Source organism: Muscardinus avellanarius (genome assembly GCF_963383645.1).
Source record: "Muscardinus avellanarius genome assembly, chromosome: 15".
Classification (NCBI taxonomy): Eukaryota; Metazoa; Chordata; class Mammalia; order Rodentia; family Gliridae; genus Muscardinus; species Muscardinus avellanarius.
This window is the reverse complement of record NC_137801.1, coordinates 49,905,854-49,930,030: the sequence shown is the minus strand read 5'-3', so window position 1 is coordinate 49,930,030 and position 24,177 is coordinate 49,905,854. Positions and strand designations below refer to the sequence as shown.

The 24,177-nt window shown below is 45.0% G+C and overlaps 1 protein-coding gene across 3 annotated transcripts in view; it reads left to right on the top strand.

Moving 5' to 3' along the window:
- Nucleotides 1-24,177, top strand: part of RTN4 (reticulon 4) — a gene marked incomplete at both ends in the record, with an annotated part of 72,202 nt that overhangs the window by 5,990 nt on the left and 42,035 nt on the right. Inside the window, 2 exons of one of the 3 annotated variants that reach the window (XM_080711142.1) lie at nucleotides 17,067-17,123; nucleotides 18,452-20,854. The exons of 1 other annotated variant lie outside the window; for it this stretch is intronic. In XM_080711142.1, coding sequence (XP_080567268.1) covers nucleotides 17,067-17,123; nucleotides 18,452-20,854 — 2,460 coding nt within the window. The remainder of the gene's footprint in view (nucleotides 1-17,066; nucleotides 17,124-18,451; nucleotides 20,855-24,177) is intronic. One more of the 3 variants, XM_080711143.1, reaches the window with a different exon arrangement.

Below are 24,177 nucleotides of genomic sequence, written 5' to 3'. Positions count from 1 at the left end.
ATTGTTAATTACCATGGAAATTTTTATTGGACTGAACAGTGCTGATAGGTATAGGATATGGCATTGTGTTTAAAGATAGTCTTTTATATTATAAAGTTATTTATCTTATGATTATTTGACATAGGAGCATGTATTAGAACTTTAAAAAGATCTTTGGTGGTACATAGTTTAAATTCCAAGTATTTATTCTTAATTTAAAAGCCAAGTAAACAGTGATGTAACATTTCAAGACAATAGATGCTTCTAAAGAAAAAAATGAAGTGGCATACCCTTGTAATACTTGGGAGGCTGAGATGGGAGCATCATAGGTTTGCAGCCAGCCTCAGCTACTTAGGCCCTCTGCAACTTAATGAGACCTTGTTTCAAAATAAAGAATAAAGAATAGGGCTGGGGGTGTAGGTTGGAGGTAGAATGCCCCTGTGTTCAATTCCTAATATGACAAAAAAAAGATGATAATTCACTGCCCATTGCCCCTCCCCCACTTATTTAGAAAAGGATGATGAGGAATAAAAGTAGTGGATGTAGACAAGGCAAAAATTTTCAAATGGTACTAAAATAACAAATATATCTTTCAATCTGTAAATTGGATTCTCCAAGATTTATTTTATAGATCCAACCTTTATTTTTTCTTTGATGTCTATCTAGAAATATTCTATAGATAATTATCTATATATCTCAGGTAATTTTTTTTTTTTTTTTTTGGTGGCACTGGGGTTCCTGGAGACCCTTCTACCTCCGGGCTACACTCCCAGACTTATTTTATACTTTTTAAATTTGGAAACAGGGTCTCTTAAGCCAGAGCGGCTGGCTTCGAACCTGCAAGATCCTCCTGTCTCTGCCTCCCAAGCGTGGGGATTACAAGAGTGCACCAACACGCCTGGCTCACTTAATTTTTAAATTAATCTATCTTTAATACTGGAGGTTGAACCCAGAGGCACTCATACCTCCGAGTTATGACCCAAACCCTTTTTTTTTTTTTTGCGGTACTGAGGATAGAACCCAGAACCATTCTAGCTCTGAGCTACACCCCCAGCGCTATTTTTTTTTCTTTCTTTTTTTGGTGGTACTGGGGTTCCTGGAAGCCCTTCTACCTCTGGGCTACACTCCCAGACCCATTTTTACATTTTTATTTGGAAACAGGGTCTCCTAAGCTAGCGCACACGGCTGGCTTCAAACCTGCGCGATCCTCCTGTCTCTGCCTCCCAAGCGCGGGGATTACAAGCGTGTGCCACCACGCCCGGCGACCCCAGCGCTATTTTTTATTCTTTATTTTGAAACAGGGTCTCACTGAGTTGCAAAGGGCCTTACTGAGTAGTAGCTGAAGCTGTCCACGAACCTGAATCCTCTTGTCTTGGCCTCCCAAATTCTGGGATTACAAGCATGCACCACCACGCCGGCTCCCAGCCCTATATTTTATTCTTTATTTTGAAACAGGGTCTCATAGAGTGACAGAAGGCCTCACTAAGTTGCTGAGGCTATCCGTGTACCGCGATCCTCCTGTCTTAGCCTCCCAAGTGCTGGGGTTACAAGCGAGTGCCACCACTCCCAGCTTCTAATTTTTTTAATTTTTAATTTCTAGCATAGAAAGTTTTAATTTTTTTGGTATGGAAAGTTAATCCAGAGGCATTCTACCTCCAAGTTATTTTATTCTAGCCTATTTTATTTTATTTTTATTTAAAATGGGGTCTCACTAAGTTGCTGAACCTGTAATCTGCTTGTCTCAACCTTCCAAGTGCTGAATTTACAGGTATACGACACTATGCCTAGTCTTGTTATTATTTTTATTTTGAAACAGAGTCTTGCTAGGTTGTTGAGGGTCTTGCTAAATTGACGATGCTGATCTTGAACCTGTGATCCTCCTGCCTCTCAAGTACTGGGATTAGAGGCATGTGCCACTGCAATTGCCTTCTCACTTTATTTTATGCAAAAATATCTGCAGACAATTCCATGGATACAGTAGTCTTGCCTTATTCATGGTTTCACTTTCCATGTTTCTGTCATATGTGCAGTCAAAATAGTACATGGAAAATTCCAGAAGTAGACAGTTTATTTATTTACTTGCAGTACTGGGGATGGAACCCAGGGGCATTCTACCTCTGAGCTACGCCCCCAGCCCTATTTTTATCCTTTATTTTGAAACGAGGCCTTACTGGGTTGCAAAGGACCCCACTGAGTAGTAGCTGAGGCTGTGTGTGAACCGTGATCCTCCTGTCTCAGCCTCCCAAATGCTGGGGTTACAAGTGTGTGCCACCATGCCCGGCTCAAGTAGACAATTTATAAGTTTTAAATTGCATTCTGTTCTGCACAAGATTATGAAATCTTGTTCATCCTAGTCTTTATACCCAGGGATGTGAAGCATTCCTTTATCCAGGTATTGGTGCTATATCTGCTACCTGCCCATTAGTTGCCTTCTTGGTAGCAGTATATCTGTGCTTGTGTTAAGTAAGCCTTACTTTATTTATAATGGCCCCAGAGTGCACAAGTAGTAATACTGGCAAAGTTGCTTCTTCAAGGAAGAGGTGAAAGCTTGTATATATCTATGCATAGGAAAAAAACATTCACTGTAGAGAGTTCAGTACTATCTTGTTTCAGGCTAAGAACAGCCCTGTAGGGATCTTGGAAGATACCCTCCAAGAATCGTGACAAACTAACATAATTCTCATTTTACTAAATACAGCCCTAGAATACAAGTAGAGTTGTGATACTAGCTAGCACTTTGGCTATAACAAGGAGAAGTCATGAAGTACTTTTATTTATGTGAAAGAAAAGGTGAAAGTGTAAAAAGATATTTTGAGAGATGGACCACATTCACATAACTTACAGTATATTGTTACTGTTTTTATTATTTTTAATCTTTTGTCTAATGTAAATTAAGCTTTATATAGTCTGATACTGTTCCAGTTTAGGCATTCATTGAGAATCTTGGATAAGGGAGAGTACTACTACTTTAATCAGCTTTTGTGTGTGTGTGTGTGGGGGGTACTGAGGAGGAACCAGGGACATTCTACCTCCAAGCTCCACACTCAGCCCAATTTTTTTAGTCTTTATTTTGAAACAGGATCACTGAGTTGCAAAGGACCTCACTAAGTAGCTAAGGCTGTTTGAGAACCAAGATCCTCCTGTCCCAGCCTCCCAATGCTGGGATTAAAAGTGTGTGCCACCACGCCCGGCCCTAATTTATTCTTTATTTTGAAACAGGGTCTCACTAAGTTGCTGAGACTGGCTTCAAACCTGAGATCCTCCTGTCTCAGCCTTCCCAGTATTGGGATTACTAGCATGTACCACTACCCCGGCTTAGAAAGACCTTTTCTACAATTTATTTTATTTTATTTTGTGGTACTAGGGATGGAACCAGGGCATTGTACTTCTGAGCTAAGCCCCAGCCCGACTTTTTAGTCTTTTTATTTTTGGTGGTACTGGGGTTCCTGGAAGCCCTTCCACCTCAGGGCTACACTCCCAGACCTATTTTTATACTTTTTTTTTTTTCTTATTTGGAAACAGGGTCTTTTAAGCCAGCGTGGCTGGCTTTGAACCTGCGCAATCCTCCTGTGTCCACCTCCCAAGCGCGGGGATTACAAGGGTGCGGCCACCATGCACGGCTAGAAAGACCTTTTCTAAATTATAAAGATTCACTCATGTTTTCTTTTAGTACTTTTATGATTTTATCTTTTGTGTGTGTGGTACTGGGAATTGAGCCCATAGATATTCTACCTCTGAGCTACACCCCTAGCCCTATTTTATTTTTATTTTGAAATAGGATTTTACTAGGTTTATGAGGGTCTGATTTGAGAGCAGCCTTGCAACTTAGTGAAACCCTGTATCAACCTTTAGAAGATCACATATTTTATTGTATTTTATAGGCTGTAAGACATTGAACAAAGAATGACTTATTGCCAACCTGTCCTCCATATATATATATATTTATTTAGCAGGTCTTGGGATGGAACCCAGGGGCATTTAACCTCCGAGCTATACCCCCCTGCCCAATTTTTTTAAAATTCTTTCTTTCTTTCTTTCTTTCTTTCTTTCTTTCTTTCTTTCTTTATTTTTTTGGTGGTACTGGGGTTCCTGAAGCCCTTCTACCTCCGGGCTACGCTCCCAGACCTATTTTATATATTTTTTTTTTTTTTTCATTTTTTATTTTTTATTTTTTTTTTATTTTTTTAATTAATTTATTTTTTAAATTGGTGCATTGTAGTCATATATCAATCACATTGGAGTACAAGACTTGAGAGGATATACAAGCACACATCATCCAATTAGCCCTCCTCCAGCCCCCGTCCCATTCCCTCCCCCTCCCTCCATCCCACACTTCTTTGGTGATTTACTTTGATACATTTGTTTATGTACCTCCTGCATTTTAAAGAGGCTCCGTCCTCCAGTATTACATACCCTCTGATTGATCACATTAGTTGCTTCACTATAGGGCCCTTTCTATAGCTCAACCTCTTCCTGTTGCCCTTTTCCTCCTAGTTATTGCTGATTAAGAGAAGCGTCTGATTTATATTTTCTGCGATATTTCTCTGTGCATGCTGCGTTGCAAGTACCAATCCCACTCTTGATGGTCCCAGTAGTGGCCTGGCTACTCAGTGGACTGATCCAGACCTCGCTGGCTCACGCAGCGGCCTTGCCTCATGGGAGGACCCAGTTCTGGTCTCGCTGGCCCCTGAACTGGTCAAACCCCTAAGCTGGCTTTGGTCCCGACCTTGGAGGCCGCAGGAGTGAACTTGCCTAACGCCAGGCTCCGATGCTGGCCATTGGCCCCTGCACCGGTCTAACCCCTTGGCAGGATTCCAATCCCGGTCTCGGAGGCCCCAGCACTGGTAATGCCTCAAGGCAGGCTCCGATGCCGGCCTCACTGGCCCCAGCACCGGCCTAACCCCTTGACAGGCTCTTATCCTGGCCTCAGAGGCCCCAGTACCGGCCTTGCCTCATGGCAGGCTCCGATGCCGGCCTCACTGGCCCCAGCACCGGCCTAACCCCTCGGCAGGCTCTTATCCTGGCCTCGGAGGCCCCAGTACCGGCCTTGCCTCACGGCAGGCTCATCCTGGCCTCGGAGGCCCCAGTACCGGCCTTGCCTCACGGCAGGCTCCGATGCCGGCCTCGCTGGCCCCAGCACCGGCCTAACCCCTCGGCATGCTCCAATCCCGGCCTCGGAGGCCCCAGGACTGGTCATGCCTCACGGCAGGCTCCGCTGCCGGCCTCGTTGGCCCCAGCACCGGCCTAACCTCTCGGCAAGCTCTTATCCTGGCCTCGGAGGCCCCAGTACCGGCCTTGCCTCAAGGCAGGCTCCGATGCCGGCCTCGCTGGCCCCAGCACCGGCCTAACCCCTCAGCAGGCTCTTATCCTGGCCTCGGAGGCACCAGTACCAGCCTTGCCTCACGGCAGGCTCCGATGCCGGCCTCACTGGCCCCAGCAGCGGCCTAACCCCTCGGCAGGCTCCGATCCCGGCCTCAGAGGCCCCAGTACCGGCCTTGCCTCAAGGCAGGCTCCGATGCCGGCCTCTCTGGCCCCAGCACCGGCCTAAACCCTCGGCAGGCTCTTGTCCTGGCCTCGGAGGCCCCAGTACCGGCCTTGCCTCACGGCAGGCTCCGATGCCGGCCTCGCTGGCCCCAGCAGCGGCCTAACCCCTCGGCAGGCTCCGATCCCGGCCTCGGAGGCCCCAGCACTGGTCATGCCTCAAGGCAGGCTCCGATGCCGGCCTCGCTGGCCCCAGCACCGGCCTAACCCCTTGGCAGGCTCTTATCCTGGCCTCGGAGGCCCCAGTACTGGCCTTGCCTCACGGCAGGCTCCGATGCCGGCCTCGCTGGCCCCAGCACCGGCCTAACCCCTCGGCATGCTCCGATCCCGGCCTCGGAGGCCCCAGCACTGGTCATGCCTCACGGGAGGCTCCGCTGCCGGCCTCGTTGGCTCCAGCACCGGCCTAACCCCTCGGCAAGCTCTTATCCTGGCCTCGGAGGCCCCAGTACCAGCCTTGCCTCACGGCAGGCTCCGATGCCGGCCTCGCTGGCCCCAGCACCGGCCTAACCCCTCGGCAGGCTCCGATCCCGGCCTCGGAGGCCCCAGCACTGGTCATGCCTCAAGGCAGGCTCCGATGCCGGCCTCGCTGGCCCCAGCACCGGCCTAACCCCTCGGCAGGCTCCGATCCCGGCCTCGGAGGCCCCAGCACTGGTCATGCCTCAAGGCAGGCTCCGATGCCGGCCTCGCTGGCCCCAGCACCGGCCTAACCCCTTGGCAGGCTCTTATCCTGGCCTCGGAGGCCCCAGTACTGGCCTTGCCTTACGGCAGGCTCCGATACCGGCCTCGCTGGCCCCAGCACCGGCCTAACCCCTCGGCAAGCTCTTATCCTGGCCTCGGAGGCCCCAGTACTGGCCTTGCCTCACGGCAGGCTCCGATGCCGGCCTCACTGGCCCCAGCACCGGCCTAACCCCTCGGCAGGCTCTTATCCTGGCCTAGAGGCCCCAGTACCGGCCTTGCCTCAAGGCAGGCTCCGATGCCGGCCTCACTGGCCCCAGCACCGGCCTAACCCCTCGGCAGGCTCTTATCCTGGCCTCGGAGGCCCCAGTACCAGCCTTGCCTCACGGCAGGCTCCGATGCCGGCCTCGCTGGCCCCAGCAGCGGCCTAACCCCTCGGCAGGCTCCGATCCCAGCCTCGGAGGCCCCAGCACTGGTCATGCCTCGAGGCAGGCTCCGGTGCCGGCCTCGCTGGCCCCAGCACCGGCCTAGCCCCTTGGCAGGCTCTTATCCTGGCCTCGGAGGCCCCAGTACCGGCCTTGCCTCACGGCAGGCTCCGATGCCGGCCTCGCTGGCCCAGCACCGGCCTAACCCCTCAGCAGGCTCCGATCCCGGCCTCGGAGGCCCCAGCACTGGTCATGCCTCACGGCAGGCTCTGCTGCCGGCCTCGTTGGCCCCAGCACCGGCCTAACCCCTCGGCAAGCTCTTATCCTGGCCTCGGAGGCCCCAGTACCGGCCTTGCCTCACGGCAGGCTCCGATGCCGGCCTCGCTGGCCCCAGCACCGGCCTAACCCCTCGGCAGGCTCATATCCTGGCCTCGAGGCCCCAGTACCGGCCTTGCCTCAAGGCAGGCTCCGATGCCGGCCTCGCTGGCCCCAGCACCGGCCTAACCCCTCAGCAGGCTCTTATCCTGGCCTCGGAGGCCCCAGTTCCGGCCTTGCCTCACGGCAGGCTCCGATGCCGGCCTCACTGGCCCCAGCAGCGGCCTAACCCCTCGGCAGGCTCCGATCCCGGCCTCAGAGGCCCCAGTACCGGCCTTGCCTCACGGCAGGCTCCGATGCCGGCCTCGCTGGCCCCAGCAGCGGCCTAACCCCTCGGCAGGCTCCGATCCCGGCCTCGGAGGCCCCAGCACTGGTCATGCCTCAAGGCAGGCTCCGATGCCGGCCTCGCTGGCCCCAGCACCGGCCTAACCCCTCGGCAGGCTCTTGTCCTGGCCTCGGAGGCCCCAGTACCGGCCTTGCCTCAAGGCAGGCTCCGATGCCGGCCTCGCTGGCCCCAGCACCGGCCTAACCCCTCAGCAGGCTCTTATCCTGGCCTCGGAGGCCCCAGCACCGGCCTAACCCCTCGGCAGGCTCTTATCCTGGCCTCGGAGGCCCAAGTACCGGCCTTGCCTCATGGCAGGCTCTGATGCCAGCCTCGCTGGCCCCAGCACCGGCCTAACCCCTCAGCAGGCTCCGGTCCCATCCTCGGGGGCCCCAACACTGGCCTTGCCTCACGGCAGGCTCCGATGCCGGCCTCGCTGACCCCAGCACCGGCCTAACCCCTCAGCGAGTTCCGGACCCGACCTCGGAGGCCCTAGCACAAGCCTTGCATCATGGCAGGCTCCAATGCCGGCCTCGCTGGCCCCAGCATCGGTCTAACCCCTCTGCAGGTTCCAATCCCGGCCACGGAGGCCTCAGTAGTGGCCCTGCCTCACAGCAAGCTCCGATGTCGGCCACTGGCCCCGGCGCCCGCCTAACCCCTCAGCAGGTTCCGATCACTGTCTCTGTGGTTATTATTTCAAAGGTTCCAGTTGTAATGTATCAGATCTCTGCCTCCCCCGAATATTGGCCACTGGCATTGCCACTGCCTCCACCGTTTCAAATCCTTCCCAGGCTCTTTTTCCACTCTGAATGTTGTCCAGTGTTCCTAAGCATGCGTGATGGTAGCATTCGACATTTGGTGTAATTTCTCCAAAAAAATAAAGTTGGTAAGATCCGGTTTCTGCTTCTCCTGAATACAAGTCTCTACCACCATCGCGAAGAACTCTTTCAACACCGCATTTCTCCTTGGTCTCCGCTAAACTCTCTCCTTATATGTGATGTCTGAGATTCTTAACAATATAGAGAAATAGCAGTCCTCTTTCACGGCGAATTTTTCCATAAGTTCCAGTGCATTTAGATAAGTTTTGTCTGCATCTCCAGTGTCCTGGCATCCATAACGGCTTTCTTACCACCTCTCCGATATTTTTCTTTATCTTTTTCTGTTCTGGGCCCGGTTTCTCCAGGGTTCTGGCGTGCTACTCGCAGTTCGGCCGGGACCCAGAGTCCCGCGATCCAGGCCCCAGCTGGCGTGCCCTGTACTCGACCCCCGCCCAGAACCCAGCGTCTTACTGGGCCTTGTTTCTCCAGGGGTCTGGCGTGCTACTTGCAGTTCGGCCTGGGGCCCAGAGTCCCGCGACCCGGGCCCCATCTGGCGTGCCCAGCCCGCGACCCCTGCCCAGAACCCAGCGTCTTACTGGGTCTGGTTTCTCCAGGGGTCTGGCGTGCTACGCGCAGTTCGGCCCGGGGCCCAGGGTCCCGCGACCCAGGCCCCGGCTTTTGTGCGCCGCGCGCGACCCCTGCCCAGAACCCAGCGTCTTACTGGGCCTGGTTTCTCCAGGGATCTGGCGTGCTACTCGCAGTTCTGCCTGGGGCCCAGAGTCCCGCGACCCGGGCCCCATCTGGCGTGCCCAGCCCGCGACCCCAGCCCAGAACCCAGCGTCTTACTTGGCCTGGTTTCTCCAGGGGTCTGGCGTGCTATGCGCAGTTCGGTCTGGGGCCCAGAGTCCCGCGACCCGGGCCCCATCTGGCGTGCCCAGCCCGCGACCCCCGCCCAGAACCCAGCGTCTTACTGGGTCTGGTTTCTCCAAGGGTCTGGCGTGCTACGCGCAGTTCGGCAGGGGCCCAGAGTCCCGCGACCCGGGCCCCATCTGGCGTGCCCAGCCCGCGACCCCCGCCCAGAACCCAGCGTCTTACTGGGTCCGGTTTCTCCAGGGGTCTGGCGTGCTACGCGCAGTTCGGCAGGGGCCCAGAGTCCCGCGACCCGGGCCCCATTAGGCGTGCCCCGCCCGCGACCCCCGCCCAGAACCCAGCGTCTTACTGGGCCTGGTTTCTCCAGGGGTCTCCTATTTTATATTTTTGAAACAGGGTCTCTTACGCCAGCGCGGCTGGCTTCGAACCTGCGCGATCCTCCTGTCTCCGCCTCCCAAGCGCGGGGATTACAAGTGTGCGCCACCACGCCCGGCAAAATTTTTTATTTTAAAACCAGGGTCTCACTAGGTTGCGGAGGGCCTTACTAAGTAGCTGAGGCTGTCAGCGAACTGCGCTCCTCTGGTCTCAGCCTCCCAAATGCTGGGATTACAAGTGTGCGCCACCACGCCTGGCTTTCTTATTTATTTATTTTTTGCAGTACTGGGGATGGAACCCAGAGACATTTTACCTCCAAGCTACATCTCAGCCCTATTTTTTATTCTTTATTTTAAAATAGGGTCTCACCGAGTTGCAAAGAACCTCACTTAGTAGCTGAGGCTTGCTGCGAACCTCGATCCTCCTGTATCAGCCTTCTGAATGCTGGGATTACAAGCATGTGCCACCATGCCTGCTTTAAATATTTATTAATGAAACATATTGCAGGGGCTGTTGTTAAGGTTATTAGCATTAATGTAATAAAATGTGTGTTATTTTAATGGTCTGTTAAGAGTTGTGGATAAAACTGTAATGGCTTCAGTACAATAGAATTTTAGTTTGTTTTCTATCACCTTATCTCTATTTTGGGGGGAATTGCTTTTCTTTTTTTTTTTTTTTTTTTGGTACTGGGGATGAAACTTGGGGCATTCTGTCTCTGAGCTACACCCCCAGCCCTATTCCTTCTTATTTTTCTTCTTTTTTTTTTTTTTTTTCTTGCAGTACTGGGGATGGAACCCATGGGCATTCTACCCCATTCCTATTTTTTATTTTTTATTTTGAAACACGGTCTCACTAAGTTGCAGAGGGCCTCAGTAAGTAGCTGAGGCCAGCCATGAACATGTGATCCTCCTTTCTTTGCCTCCCAAGTACTGGGATTACAAGTGTATGCCACCATGCCTGGCTAAGTGTTTAATTTTGAAGAGTCTTAATTTTGATTTTTCTTTTTTTATGATTAGTGCTTTTTGTGTGGTAAGACATCTTTGCATGCTGCAAGGCTTGTGAATATATACATGTTTCTTCAGAAGTTTTATTGTTTTTTATTTTCAAGAATGTCATTCATTTTGAATTAATTTTGGTTTATGGTATGAATTAGAAATCTAGATTTGGTTTTTCTATATTTTCCCCACTTGTGCCAGCAGATTTTTTTTTTTAATTGTCTGTTCCCTGTTGAAATTGCTTTGGTGTCTTTGTCAGAAAACCAGTTGATTTTATGAAGTATGTCTTTGTATGTACATCTGTTGTCTTCTGTTGATCTGCCAATGCCAGACCTTTCTGTGTGTGGGGGTGGGTACTGGGGATTGAATGCGAGGCATTCCACCTCTAAGTCATTAAAAACAATTTTTTTTTCTGGTGCTGGGGATTGAACTTGGGTTTTATACCTCCAAGCTACACCCCAGTCCTATTTTTTATTTTTTTAAAACAAGGTCTCACTGAGTTGCAAAAAGGGGCCTCGTTAGTACCTGAGGCTGTCTGCAAACCCAGATCTTCCTGTCTCAGCCTCCTGAATGCTGGGATTATTAGCATGCACCACCATGCCCGGCTCCCAGGCCCAATTTTTATTCTTTCTCTCTCTCTCTCTTTTTTTTTTTTTTTTTTTTTTGCCATACTGGGAATGGGACCCAGGGATATTATACCTCCAAGCTATACCCCAGCCCAATTTTTTTATTCTTTATTTTAAAACAGGGTCTCACTGAGTTGCAAAGGGCCTCATTAAGTAGCTGAAGCTGTCTAAGAACTGAGATTCTCCTGTCTCAGCCTCCCAAATGCTGGGGTTACAAATGTGAGCCACCATGTCTGGCCCATTATTAGCTTTAGGTAGATATAACATACATACACACACAGTTTTAGATTTCCAAGTACATAGTCCTGTTTTCTGCAGGTTAAGATATTTTACTTTTCCTTTCAGATCTTTGTGAGAATGCTTGTGGGTTTCATTTATTTATTTATTTTCTAATTTTGGATCTTGAGTGAATACATTTTCTGTTTCACAAGTATGGTGCTGCTGCACATTTTCCCCAGATGTCTTGATCCTTAGATTGAAAAAGTTTTCTTCTATTCCCAGTTTGCCGAGAGTTACTATAAGTTAAATTTTGTCATATGCCTTTTATGACAATATGGTTTTTTCTTTTTAGTTTATTAGTATGTTGACTTTGACTTGTTCCTCTTTTTTATCATTTTAGAGGATTCTCAATTTTAGAGATCTTATTAAAGAACCAACTTTAATTGATTTTTCTCTGTTGTCTATTTTGTAAATAATTGGGTTCATGTTGCTCTTTTTCTAGTTTAAAGTAAAAGCTTTAAACTTCATAAGCCTTTTTTTCTAAAAGCATTTAGAGCTCTAAATTTCTAAGCATTGTTTTAGATGTATTCTACAAGTTTTTATTATCATTTTATTTAGAATATTCTTTGATTTCCCTCACCTTTGATCTATAGGTTATTTTGAATTATATAGTTTAATGTTTAAACATAAGAAATTTTCAGATATTTTTATGCTATTGATTTTAACTTGTGTTAAAGAACTTACACTGAATGATTTCAGTTTTTTTATTTTTTAATTTTTATTTATTTATTTATTTATTTATTTCTTGCAGTACTGGGGATGGAACCCAGGGATATTCTACCTCCAAGCTACACTCCAGCCCTATTTTTTGTTTCTTTATTTTTTGGTGATATATATATATATATATATATATATTTTTTTTTTTTTTTTTTTTTTTGGTGGTACTGGGGTTCCTGGAAACCTTTCTATTCCTGGGCTACACTCCCAGACCTATTTTTTTTTTATATTTTTGTTTGGAAACAGGGTCTCTTAAGCCAGGGCGGCTGGCTTCGAACCTGTGCGATCCTCCTGTCTCCACCTCCCAAGCGCGGGGATTACAAGTGTGCGCCACCACACCCGGCTTTTTCTTTATTTTTTAAAACAGGGTCTCACTGAGTTGGAAAGGGCCTCACTAAGTAGTAGCTGAGGCTGTCTGCGAACTGAGATCTACCTGTCTCAGCCTCCCAAACACAGGGATTACAAGTGTGCACCACCACGCCTGGCTTAGCAGTTTTTCTTAAGGAGCAAAGTGATGAGTATCTTAGGGTTGCGGGCCACACAATCTCTTGTTTTATTTTATTTTAATTAATTAGTTAATTTTTTTTGGTGGAACTGGGGGTAGAACCCAGGGCCTTCTATCTCTGGGCTACACTTTAGACCTATTTTATATTTTTATTTGGAAACAGGGTCTCACTAAGTTGCTGAGAGTCTCACTAAGTAGCTGAGGCTGGCTTTGAACCTGCATGAGCCTCCTGTCTCAGCCTCCCAAGTACTGGGTTTACAAGCATGCACCACCATGCCGGGCTCTTGTTTTATTTTGATGGTGCTTAAAAAACATAAAAATTGGACATATTAAAGGGGTAATAAGTGATGTTTTGATTGGCTTACATTATATAATGTTTGATAGTCTTGCTTTTGTTTGTCTTTTGTTTTTGTGCTACTATAAGGATTGAATCCAGGGGCATTCTACCTCTGAGCCCAGTCCCTTTTATTCTTTCTTAATTTTGAAACAGATTCTAGCTGGGCTGCTGAGAGTCTCACTACACTGCTGAGGCTATCCTTCAACCTGTCTCAGCCTTCCAAATATTATAGGCCTTACACATACTGGTATAGGCCTGCACAACCATGCCTAGTAGCCTTGCTTTTAAAATGGGCACCTTGACTGTCAAGCATGGTGGTATACACTTGTAATCTCAGCATTTGGGAGGCTGAGACAGGAGGATCTCGATTCGCAGACAGCCTCAGCTACTTAGGCCCTTATCAACTCAATGAGACCCTCTTTCAAAATAAAGAATAAAAAATAGGGCTGGAAGTGTAGCTTGGAGGTCAGAGGCCCCTGGGTTCCACCCCCAGTGCTGAAAACAAACACACAAACAAGCAGTAAAATGAGCACCTTTGGGGCTCCCAGTTGTATGTTTGGGATGTCCAGTGAGATCTCTGTCCTCTGGCTGGCCAACATCTTTAGGTCAACTCTTCCAATACTGGCCGTCTCCTGAAGTATTCATTGTTTACAGATATACCATACGTTTCACAGCTACATCTCATTGAGTCTTGAGTTGTACATGTGCAGCATCGTATTCAGGGCAAGGTTTGAAGGGGAGCCTAAATCCCCGGAGTTCTTTTTTTTTCTGTGAAGCTTTTTTTTTTTTTTAATATCCTGCTCTGCAAATTCCAGACAACCTTGGGGCCTCTTCAGCTGGCAAGGTGTGACATTGTTGGGCTCCTCCTCCCCTTCAGGTTTCTTGTTTTTTCAGGACTCACACATCTATGCTGACTGTTGTCTAGTATCTCAGGGAAGTAGCTTAATACATTTTGCTGATATTTATTGTTATTTATGTTGAAAGGGTTACACTGATATAGTTACTTATAACCAGATAGTTACTTATAACCAGAAGCAGAAATTCTGTTTTTTTGTTTTGTTTTTGGTACTGGGGTTTGAACCCAGGGACATTGTACCTCTGAGCTACAACCGCAGATGTGTTTTGTATTCTTTATTTTGAAACAGGGTCTTACTAATTTGCAGAGGGCCTCACTAAGTTTCTGAGGCTGGCTTCGAACCTTCAATCCTCCTGTCTTGTGCGCCACCAGGCCCGGTTTAAATTCATTGTTTTAACTGACAGGAATTTGCCTTTATTTTATAAATGAACAGTTGTGCAATTGTGTACTTTGAGATCATATAGCAAGCCATCTTTAAAATGGTATGTACAGTCCCAGTACTTGGGAGGCTGAGACAGGAGGATCCCAGGTTTGCGGTCAGCCTCAGGTACTTAGGCCCTCTGCAACTTAGTGAGTCCTGTTTAAAAAATAAAGCTGAGAGTGGTGGCCCACTCTTGTAATCTCAGTATGTGGGCGGCTGAGACAGGAGGATGCCTGCCTTGACAACTGAGTGAGGTCCTCTGCAACTTAATGAGACTCTGTTTCCAAATAAGAAATAAAATTGGGAGGGGAGTTTAGCTCTGCCGCAAAAAAATAGTAGGGCTGGGGGTGTAACTCGGAGGTAGAATCCCCAGTACTGTTTTTTTTTTTTTTTTTAAATGATATGTTCATGTGGCTACATTTTATAAAATCTACTAAGGTAAGATTGTCTTACTGGTTTGAATGAGTATTCCATCTTATCATTTCTAGGTTATAGTAGACTGTGTGTGGGTGGGGAGGGATGGAGGTCGAGATTGGCCATTCTTCCTCTGAGCTCCACCTACAGCCACATATTTTATTTATTTGTTTGTTTATTTATGGAACTCGAGATTCAACCCCAGGGCATTCTATCTCTAAGCTAAACCCTAAGCTCTTTTTTATTATTCTTTATTTTGAAACAGGGTCTCACTAAATGGCAGAGGGCCTGAGTAGCTGAAGCCACGAACCTGTGATCCTCCTGTCTCAGCCTCCCAAATACTAGGATTACAAACGTGTGCCATCAGGCCTGGCTTATTTATTGTTAAATTTTTATTTATTTATTTTTTTGATGGTACTGGGGTTCCTGGAAGCCCTTCTACCTCCGGGCTACACTCCCAGACCTATTTTTGCATTTTTATTTGGAAACAGGGTCTCCTAAGCCAGCATGCGCGGCTGGCTTTGAACCTGCGCAATCCTCCTGTCTCCGCCTCCCAAGCATGGGGATTACAAGAGTGCGCCACCACGCCTGGCTTTTGTTAAATTTTTAAACAGGGTCTTGCCAAGTTGCTATGAACCTTGCTAAATTGCTGAGGCTGACTTTGAACCTTCCATCTTCCCGTCTAAGTCTCTCAAGTACTAGAATTACAGGTGTGTGCCATCATGCCTGGCTAACATTAACCTTTTTATTTTACTTATTTTACTTTTTCACATTGGAGATTAAACCCGGCAGCATTCTACCTCCGAGCTACACTCCTAGCTTGATGTTATTTTTATTTTTTATTTATTTTTATTTTTTATTTTCATTTTTGTGGGTCTGGGGATGGAACCCAGGGGCATTCAACCTCTGAGTTACACCTGCTGCCCTATTTTTTATTCTTTATTTTGAAACCAGGTCTCACTGAGTTGCGGAGGACCTCACAAAGTAGCTGAGGCTGTCCACGAACTGTGATCCTCTGGTCTCAGCCTCCTGATTGCTGGGATTACAAGCGTGCGCCACCATGCCTGGCTTTTATTTTGAAACAGGGTCTCACTAGGTTGATTAGAGTCTCACAGCTTGCTGAGGCTATCCTTGAACCTGTGATTGTCCTGTCCCCAAGTGCTGGGATTACAGGTGTACACCACAACACCTGGTCAGTAACCTTTTTAAACACATCAGTCTCATCACTTCCATCTAAGACTCTTTTTACTTGACATCATTTTATTTATAGATTTATTCACAATTTATTTGACACTGTGAAGTTAGCTTTCTTTTTCAAGGTGGTGGTGGAGGGGGGCTGCCCTTGGAAGACAAGTTCACATTTATGGTAGCTCCATCTCTTTTATTTTTACCTATTTTGATCAGCTTTGTTTAGCTTTTCCTTCCAGATAGAAGTATCTAAATTTATTGGGTCCTTTCTGCTATAGGATGTCCCTGTTACCTCTCAGGCTATTTCAAATTATCTTATGCTAGAGACTTTTCTCTAGTATAAAACACAGAAGATCTTTAGCTCAAGATCTTCAACTGCAGTTACTAAATGACATTATACAAACGCACTATACCAGTATTATCTGTGTGGGCTGCCATAAGAAAATATAGGCTAGGTAGCTTAGACAACAAGTTACTCACAGTTCTGGAGACTGGGATGTCTATAATAAAGGTGCTGACAGGGAGACTTTATTCTGAGGCCTCTTTTGGATTCATTGGTGGCCTCCATTTCCTTGTGTGCTGTCATGACCAGGGCCCCCACCCTTATGACCTGATCACCTATACAAATCCCCATTTCCAGACACCATCACATATGGCTTAGGGGAGATTTTAAGAATGTAGGAGAAAAATGGCGTAATTTTCTGAAAGTGGTTTTCTAAATTGAACATATATCAGTAACAACAACAGATTAAACAAAAAATAGTTACTCCATTCAGATTCATCTTAAAATTTTGGCACGAACAAGATTTTTTTCCCCTGGTATTGGGGATTGAACACCCAGCTCAATGTTTTATTCTTCATCTTGAAACGGGGTCTCACTTAGTTGCGGAGGACTCACCAAGTAGCTGAGGCTGGGTGCAAACCCGAGTCTCCTTGTCTCAGCCTCCCAACTACTGGGATTACAAGCGTGTGCCCATCCCTGATGAACAAGATAATTTACCTCACTGTAAACTTGAATAGAAACCTTGGGTGCAGTTTGTTACATGAGAATACTATCTTGCAGTTGCTTTGGTTCATGAAATTTCTTTATTATAAACACACTATATTGACTCTTAGAAAATGTTCTGTCCTATGGATAGCATTTAGCCAACTTTATAATATATATAACAATTTATCTGAACTCAGTGGTACTACTATTTCTAACTTCCTTTCTATCTTGGCCTTTTCTTTTTAGACAATAATTTTTGTTAACATATTACAAACTGAACCCTTGCTTGCTCCTCTTTGTCTTTAGTCTCCTCCAACTTGTCTTTATTTCTGCTGAGCTTATATTCTATTTGTTTTTCAGATGAGACCCTTTTTGCTCTTCCTGCTGCATCTGAGCCTGTGATACACTCCTCTGCAGGCAAGTTCTTTCTGCCAGCCTTGTATCCTCTATGTATTCTAACTTTAACTCTTTAGTTGTGTTAACTCGTTACAGAGAATACTTTAGACTTACTGAAAATTAATGTGGTTCTAAGAATATTGGTCTGCTGAAAAGGTTGAAATTTACATTTTATATGCAGTGTTCAAGAAAGAAATGGGCAGATCTTACTTAGTTAATCAGAATTACGTAAGGAATTCTTAGACCACTGATCTACATTTACAAATTGGTCTTTTTTTTCAAATATAGTTTATACTCACTACAGTGAAAGATGTCTGTGTAAATGAATGCCAGCCTATGGCATTTAATTATCCAGTGCCCTTTTTTTCTTTTGATACTGGGGCTTGAAACCAGGGTAATTTCACCTTTGAGCTATACCCCTAGCCCTATTTTATTTTTTGATTTTGTAATAGATACTTATAAATTGCTGAGGGCCTTGCTAAATTGCTGAGGCTGGCTTTGAACTTGCTGTCCTATCTCAGCCTCTCAGGTGCTGGGATTACAGGCATGTGCAACCATACCTGACTAGTGCCCCTTATTCTATACTGTCAAACTCTCTTCTCAAATCTTCTTTCTCTAAAATTAGTTAAAAGTAACTTTTTTTTTTTTTTTTTTTTTGACTACTGGGGATGGAACCCAGGAGCATTTTACCTCCAAGCTGTACTCCCATTCCTATTTTCTATTCTTTATTTTGAAACAGGGTCTCACTGAGTTGCAGAGGGCCTCACTAAGCAGCTGAGGCCTGTTTGTGAACCGTGATCCTCTCTCTCAGGCTCCCAAATGCTGGGATTACAAGTGTGTACCACCATGCGTGGCTTAAAAGTAACTTATTTTCAGTCAATAACACTTGATTTTTTTCTCAGATTTATACCTTTGCACAGCATGTAATTGCCTCTGCAGCCATGTACTTTTTAAAATTTTTGTAATTTGCAATTACATATTTATGGGGCAAAATGTGATGTTGCAGCACATACATTGTGAAATGATCAAATTATGCTAATTATATCACCTCAGACATTTTTCATTTTTTGTGGGGAGAATATTTAAAATTCTCTCAGCTAATTTGAAATATATGATACCTTGTTATTAACTCTAGTTACCATGCTCTACAGAAAGTGCCCATTATGTTTATAGCTTCATATTTTCAGTAGTGATTCAGGTCTTCTTGTATTTATTAATTAAATGCCATTAACATTTCATTTTAGTTAACAATAAGTCTTTACTAACACTATTTTGAGTCTGTCGTAAAACTTGAATTAACTCTGAGAACACTGGCACTCTCTAACTTTCCTTTCTGTCCATGGCCACAGAAAAAATTATGGACTTGGAGGAGCAGCCAGGTAACACTGTTTCGGCTGGCCAAGAGGATTTCCCATCTGTCCTGCTTGAAACTGCTGCTTCTCTTCCTTCTCTGTCTCCTCTCTCAGCTACTTCTTTTAAAGAACGTGAATACCTTGCTAATTTACCAGCAGTGTCACTCACGCAAGGAGTACTTCAAGAAACTTTAAATGAAGCTTCTAAAGAGTTCTCAGAGAAGGCAAAAAATCCATTTGTAGATAGACAGTTAACAGAGTTTTCAGAATTAGAATACTCAGAGATGGGATCATCATTCATTGGCTCTCCAAAAACAGAATCTGCCATGCATGTAGAAAACCGTAGGGAAGAAATACTTACGAAGAGTAAAGAGGAAGTGGAGGATTTAGTTAATAATACCATCCTTCATAATCAACAGGAGTCACCTGTAGCCCTTTCTAAATTGGTCAAAGAAGAGGACAAAGTAATGTCTTCAGAAAAAACAAAGGACAGTTTTGATGAAATGGGAGTTGGACTAGAAGCACCCTTGAGGGAGGAATATGCAGATTTCAAACCATTCCAGCGAGTATGGGAAGTAAAAGATAGTTGTGAGGGAGATGGTGATGTGTTGACTGCCAGAAGTAATGTAGAAAGCAATTTGGAAAGTGAAGTGGATAAGAAGTATTTTCCAGATAACATTGAGCAAACAAATCTTGAAAAAGACAGTGAAAGCAGTAATGACGATGCTTCTTTTCCTAGTACTCCAGAAGCTGTAAAAGATGTTTCAAGAGCATATATCACATGTGCTCCATTTAACCTCAAAGCAACAGAAAGCATTGCAACAAACATTTTTCCTTTGTTAGATCATACTTCAGAAAACAAGACAGATGAAAAAAAAATAGAAGAAAAGAAGGCCCAAATCGTAACAGAGAAGAAGACCAGCACCCAAACATCAAACCCTTTTCTTGTGGCCACACAGGCTTCTGAGACAGGTCATGTCACAGCAGATCATTTATCAGAGGTGACAGAGAAGGTAGTGGCAAACGTGTCTGAAGGCCTCACCCCAGATTTAGTACAGGAAGCATGTGAAAGTGCATTGAATGAGGCTGCCGGTACAAAGACTGCTTATGAAACAAAAGTGGACTTGGTCCAAACATCAGAAGCTGTGCAGGAGTCGCTCTGCCCTGCAACACAGCTTTGCCCATCATTTGAAGAATCTGAAGCAACTCCTTCACCAGTTTTGCCTGACATTGTAATGGAAGCACCATTAAGTTCTCTAGTTTCTAGTGCTGGTGCTTCCACAGCACAGCCCAGTTCATCACCATTAGAAGCTCCATCTTCAGTTAATTACGGTAGCATAAAACTTGAGCCTGAAAATCCCCCACCATACGAAGAGGCCATGAATGTATCAAAAAAAGTATCAGGAATAAAGGAAGAAATTAAAGAGCCTGAAAATATTAATGCAGTTGTTCAAGAAACAGAAGCTCCTTATATATCTATTGCATGTGATTTGATTAAAGAAACAAAGCTCTCTACTGAACCAAGCCCAGATTTCTCTAATTATTCAGAAATAGCAAAAGTGGAAAGGCCAGTGCCTGATCATTCTGAGCTAGTTGAGGACTCCTCACCTGATTCTGAACCAGTTGACTTATTTAGTGATGATTCAATACCTGAAGTTCCACAAAAACAAGAGGAAACTGTGATGCTCATGAAAGAAACTCTCACTGAAATGTCATCTGAATTAATAACAGAACATGAAAAAAAGGAAAAACTCAGTACTTTATCACCTGAGGCGGGCAAACCATATTTAGAATCTTTTCAACCTAATTTGAATACTATGAAAGATATCTTATCACCTGATGAAGTTTTAATATTGACCAAAAAGGAGAAAATTCCTTTGCAAATGGAGGAGCTCAAAACTTCAGTTTATTCAAATGATGACTTTATTTCTCAGGAAGCAAAAATAAGAGAAAGTGAAACATTTTCAGATTCATCTCCAATTGAGATTATAGATGAATTCCCTACATTTGCAAGCTCTAAAACTAATTTTTCTCCTAAGTTATCTGGGGAATACACTGACCTAGAAGTACCCCACAAAGGTGAAATTGCTAATGTTCAGGATGGAGCTGGGTCATTGCCTTCTCCAGAATTACCCCATGACCTTTCTTTCAAGAACATATACTCTAAAGATGAAGATAAAACCCAACTTCCAGATGAATTCTCCAGGGATAGGCCTGATAAATCAAAGGTGCCCTTATTGCCTCCAGATGTTTCTGCTTTGACAGTTCAAACAGAGATAGGCAGCATAGTTGAACCCAAAGTTCTTATGAAAGAAGCTAAGAAAAATCTTATTTCTGACACAGAAAAAGAGGACATATCACCATCTGCTATATTTTCAGCAGAGCTGAGTAAATCTTCAGGTAATCAATTCATGCTTTCATGCCACTTTTTGACTTAACATGGAACACTCATGACATTGAGTGCCATATATTACGTTTATAGTATCTGATATTGATTAGAATTCTTTTCCACCATCTCAGTATAAAGTTCAGTGCTTTTTTTTTTTTTTTTTTTTAACCCCTTCTTGCACTCACTACTCATTCTTGGTCTCAACTTTTCCAGTTATTTGTGAGTCATTAAATCTAGTTCCATTACAGCATGGAACTAGATTTTAAAAAATAGAAATGGCTTCAAAATCCATTTTGTAGTATGTATGTTTTCATGTTTCAGTATAGTACATTGTTTTTTCATTGAGAGGTCTCATTTTTTGAGTTGATGTACATGACATTAGTTATAGTATATTGAGCATAGACATTTTTAGAAAAGTGTGGATAGGCTATTATTAATTCTTCTGAAAAGTTTTAGTTCTCATATTTTCTTTTGATTCTATATATTTCCCACATACCTATTTGCATAAATGATTTGCACACTTTTTTTTAGATTAAGCTTTCTAATTTAGCAGTGTTTTCTATGAAAATATGTAGCAGTGGTATTGTATTTACTGAATATACTTATATATTGGAGAAGGTACAACTAGCTACCATCAGATTGGAGACAGGAGAATCATGGTTTGTAGATAGCCTCGGCTGCTAAGTGAGGTTCTTTGCAACTCAGTGAGACCCTGTTTCAAAATAAAGAATAAAAAATAGGGCTGGGAGTGTAGCTTGGAGGTAGAATGCCACTAAGTTCCATCCCCAGTACCACACACAAAAAAAGAGATTCTAGATATTCAGGTAATGAGGTGTGGGCATCTCAGACACCTGGTGTTTGATGGATATGAACATGAAGGATAAGAGGAAAAGTCGAAGATGGCTCCAGGAATTCTGGGTTCCTGGCATGTGCCTATATAGACAGCAATATGAGAAACAGGTAGGTAAGATAAAGTGGGTTTAAGGAGAAGATAAAATTCCCTTTTGAATATGGTGGTATTTGGCTTTGAATGTTAGTATTGAGGTACCTATGAGAGACCCCAGAAATTATGGGTATTATACGTATTGCCATGGGCTTGGTGATAGAAATGAAAGCCACAGAAACCAACTTGGAAGAACCGAGAAAAGAAAGATTTAAAGGTGAAACACATGGCCAGCATTATCAAGTACTAACTCTAACATAGTCAACATTATCAAATAAGACTTCGATTAAGATAAGGGTTGGACGTTTGGGAACATGTTGGCATTACAACAGCAAACGATGTGAGCTGGCAAGGGCAGGGTTGAGTGAACAGGACAAACACTAGAGACTGTTGACAACTTAGATTTGGGAGCATGGAGGAAACTGTTTTAGCCAGCAGGAGAGCGAGGGAATGAGCTTTAGGAAGTGTTTTGTTGTTGTTGTTGTTGTTGTTGTTAGGAAAATCTGATCCTAGGTGCTGGTAGAATATCTAGAGGGGATGGGATGAGCTCTGGAGTTCAGATGGAGGAATTAGCTTTAACAGAGGAAGAAGGATACTGCTTGTAGTGAATGGAAAGGAAAATACAGGTATTGCTACTGCCAAGAATTGTGGCTGGAAATTGAGAGAATTGTTTAATGGTTAATGTTGTTTATTTATTTTTATAGAACCAGGGACTGAACCAACTCTGAGCTACACCCTCTGCCCTGTTTTTTATTTTTTAATTTGAAACAGGGTCTCAATAAGTTGTAGAGGTCCTCACTAGTAGCTGAGACTGCAAACCTGCAATCCTTCTGTCTCAGCTTCCTAAGTACTGGTATTACAAGCATGTGCCACTACACCCGCTTACATTGATTGTTTAAAGTAGTCAGTTAGGTCATTTGTTGAGAATGACCTGGAACAGGCTTGGGTGGAATACTCGGGAAATACTTTCTGACGAGAGAAACCAAGGCAGTGCATTAAGAGTCAGGCATGAAGGGTGAGGGCCACTTCTTTTCTGTGCCAAGCTTTCTGGGTTTGTGAGTTTAGAGAAACCAAATGATGGTGTTGCTTTAAGGTTGCATTTGTAAAGTGGGCCCAGTGGAAGGACAATGAGTCAGGAGAGGAGAGGTTGATATCAAGAGAGTAGTGGACTGTTGAGAAAGTGAAGAAAAGAGGGCATTGACAGGAGAATAGAAAGTGAGTTTGAGGTTCCAAATTAGGTCTAAGACCAAAGTGGTAGGAATAAAAATGTGACTGTCAGTGTGTTGTCAAAATAGGATTGTGTGTTTGAGTTGGTAGGTGGGTGTGTTGGATGTTGAATCTAGAATTTCAGAGCAATAGCAGTTCAGGCTGATGATAAATGGCCAAGATTTGCCCACAAGGAAAGGCATACAGTCAAGTTGGGTGAAGGTTGCTGGAGGTGTATTAAGTAAACTTTGAGGCCAAGAGGTTGAATTGCATTTTAAACGACACTAAAGTACTAGGCTGATGACAGGTCTTCAGGTGGAGATTGGGAAATAGGGACATGAGTTTTCTGTAGATGGCAGTGAGGCAACTGATAGGATAGTAGATACAAGCAATAAGGAAGAATAGAGAATGGCGGAGCTGCATAGCCATGGCCTCTGGATAGGAGTCTGGAAGCAGCATTGGAGAGCAGAGGGGACGGACACACATGTCTCCAGGATTTGTAAGCATAGGAGAGTGAGCAGCTTCCTTTAGAATGTTTCTACAGGGAAGGCAATATCCTCAAAGAAGAACCAGGGTTTAGGAAGGTGAGGGAGTGACAGAAATACTTTTAGTAAAACAGCTGAGCATTAGAGCTGGCTCATGGTGGGATGGGGCTTCAAACAGCACAGAAAGCTGGGCACAATGCATGCTTGTAATCCCAGAATTTGGGAGGCTGGAAGAGGAGGAGGTAGAATGCCCCTGGGTTCAAACAAAACAACAAAAACAGTGCAGAAATGACTTGGTGGGGATCAGTAGAAAGGTGAGTCTAAGAAGCCCAGAGTAACATGGTGATGTGGATAAAGACCAGGGAGAAATAGGGATATGAGCAGTGCAAAGCCTCTCCCTACACCCAGCACTGCCCCCATACCCCCAGACCTAAAGCTAGGTTCTCTGGTAGGTGGAAGCCCCCAGGAATTTCAGTATTTCAGGAGTCACCTGTTTCTTGAATTGGTTTTGGTAAACTGTAGCCTAATAGTTGAGAATTAAGGAAAGAGCAGGGAGCATTGCTTTTGAGGGCTTAGTTGAGATGTCTGAAGAAAATATAAACAGGCATGATGGCACATGCCTATAATCCAACACGTGGGAGGCTGAGACAGGAGGATTGAAGGTTCGCTGCCAGCCTCAGCAATTTAGTGAAACACCGTT